The sequence below is a fragment of the Penaeus japonicus genome, unplaced genomic scaffold (assembly GCF_977035675.1).
Source record: "Penaeus japonicus unplaced genomic scaffold, GWHDUDI00000001_assembly GWHDUDI00000033, whole genome shotgun sequence".
In the NCBI taxonomy this organism is placed as follows: Eukaryota; Metazoa; Arthropoda; class Malacostraca; order Decapoda; family Penaeidae; genus Penaeus; species Penaeus japonicus.
In genome coordinates, this window is record NW_028234435.1 from 4,394,211 (window position 1) to 4,396,710 (window position 2,500).

General features: G+C 41.8%; 1 protein-coding gene across 1 annotated transcript in view; it reads right to left on the reverse strand.

Moving 5' to 3' along the window:
* The window catches only part of LOC147467770 (putative glutamate receptor), a 14,044-nt gene that overhangs the window by 3,309 nt on the left and 8,235 nt on the right, over positions 1 to 2,500 (reverse strand). Inside the window, exons 6-9 of the mRNA XM_086556637.1 lie at positions 2,077 to 2,229; positions 837 to 981; positions 435 to 592; positions 99 to 253 (exon numbers count right to left, since the gene is read on the reverse strand). Coding sequence (XP_086412763.1) covers positions 99 to 253; positions 435 to 592; positions 837 to 981; positions 2,077 to 2,229 — 611 coding nt within the window. The remainder of the gene's footprint in view (positions 1 to 98; positions 254 to 434; positions 593 to 836; positions 982 to 2,076; positions 2,230 to 2,500) is intronic.

Sequence of the window (2,500 nt, forward strand, 5' to 3'; positions counted from 1 at the left end):
TTTTCACCCCGCCCCCTCACCTTGCCCCGACCGCCTGACCTTTCATCCCGCCCCCTCACCTTGCCCCGACCGCCTGACCTTTCACCCCATCGCCTCACCTGTCCCCGACCGCCGCCCGCGCCAGGGCGAAGAGGACGGGCCCCAAGAGCACCAGCCCAGCCAGGATAGCCAGCCACGTGCTCAGCTGGAAGGGCAGACCGAGGCTTTGCCACAGCGGAAGAGGCGGCTCCATCCGGGCGAGGTAGCAGCTCCTCTGTCGGGACGGAGAGACAGGTCCACCAGTTAGTTTTGAAACATCTTGCTTGATTTTTTTTTTTCTTTTTAGCTCGAGCGCCTTTTGGGAGTCAATGTTATTACTGCAATCTGTGTTAGTTTTAATGCTACTAATGTGACTATTATCATCATCATGAGAACATAACATCTCCACAACGAACATCAGCCTCGTAGGGAGCGCTGTAGTGTTCGAACTCCAGTCGCCCGTACAGCGACGTGATGTACTTGTTGGCGATACCCAGGTCGCCCTCGCCGCTGCCCAGCATGCCCACCAGGCCGTTCCACGAGCCGTTGTCCAGTTTCGCGCCCCACATCTCCCCTGGTACGTGTAGATATAGATAGACAGATGAATAGGCAGACAGACAGATAGATAAACCGATAGATCAATAGATATAGTCAATGCTTGCTAAAAGTAAGTGTTATTAGGAAGACGTTTTGTGAATCACTCCGCACATTGAGATACACACAGACATAGACAGCACACACACACTTAGTTTCAGAATGCATTAACTTCAGTTAGCTTCTCCAACTTCCGTTCGACAGGCGACCAGAGCAGGCCTTACCGGCAGGAGGTTCCTTAAAGTTGATGGTGAAGTTGAAAGCGCGCGCGAGCGCCCGCACGAGCTCCACCTCCAGGCCGTAGATGTAGAGGGACCCGTTGGCGCGGCGGTGGTAGATGATGTTCGGCGGCAGGTCGAAGGCGACGACCTGCAGCGAGGAAGGGAAGGTCGGCGTCAGCGCGGCCAATGGCGCAGCTCTCAGCCGGGGTGAGATCTCACTTCATTATGTACTCCACGTACATGTATAAATACATACAATACTTACAAAGGTTAGTATTATGATTATCATAATACATTACATAATATATTAATACATCAAATTAATACTTTCTTACGTACGACATCCATACATATACATGTATAGCTGTACACTCCCAAATAAATATACATGTCATCAAACTTTAAATTAAGGGAATTGTGAACTCAAAAAAAATCTGGGCTATTCATCAAAGACATTTAGATATAGTACTTATTCACATAGAAATATCATGCGTCCTAAATAATGTATATGAAATTTCTAGAATAAGTTACTTCTCTACCTACAATGTACTGCAATGGCAACAAAAAAAAAGAATTTAATAAGTTGCTTCGATTTAAATATAAAAAAGCTTTTTACAGCAGTTTCCCAGTATAACATTATTTGCGTGTAAAGTATGAATTTAAATTGTCATTGCGAGTCAGACACCTAACACTTACATTAATCTTTGTCTAAAGGTAAAAAGTTCTAATGGATGTATTAGACTATGCAGAGGATGAAAAAAAACAAACAAAAAAATATATATATATATATATATATATATATATATATATATATATATATATATATATATATATATATATATATATATGAACAGAGTTCATAGCGACAAGTATATATGAAAGGTATGAATGAGACTAAATATCTAAACACGCAAGAGATGTATTTGACGCGTTTTGTCGAAGGTCTTTCCCAAAATTACATAAGTATGAATTTTTGAGAAAGACCTCCGTCGAAACGCGTCAAATACATCTCTTGCGTGTTTAGATATTTAGTCTCATTCATACCTTTCTTATATATATATATATATATATATATATATATATATATATATATATATATATGTGTGTGTGTGTGTGTGTGTGTGTGTGTGTGTGTGTGTGTGTGTGTGTGTATGTATGTGTGTGTGTGTGTGTGTGTATACATACATATATACATATATGCATTTGGAAGATATATATAGATACACACATAAAAACCACTTACATTGAGCACAGCCTGGCGAAGGTTTGAGATCTTGTCGGGGAAGAGTGCGTGTGGGTGCGAAAAGGCCGCCCGCCGCCACGTGCTGACCCATGACACGCCCTCGCCCCAGAAGAGGAGGTTCATGTACAGCTTGTACTCGCCCTCGCGTCCAGACTGTGGGCGGGGCGGTTATTTCATACAAGTGTTTGGTGTTGTTGTTGTTGTCTTTTACTTTTGTGTTTGTATACTCTTGATTGTCTCAATGACAATAAGATCAATATTCAGTGTCTGCTAAAAATCCTAACTACTCATGTTCTTTACCTAGGACGAATTTTTATCGGCATAGGTTAGTAGTTACAAAACGATCATTTAAAGATAATTAAATGACCTCTTTCTTCTTCCGGGAAATGGTAATAATAGTGACTCGAATTAATTTCAGTAACAA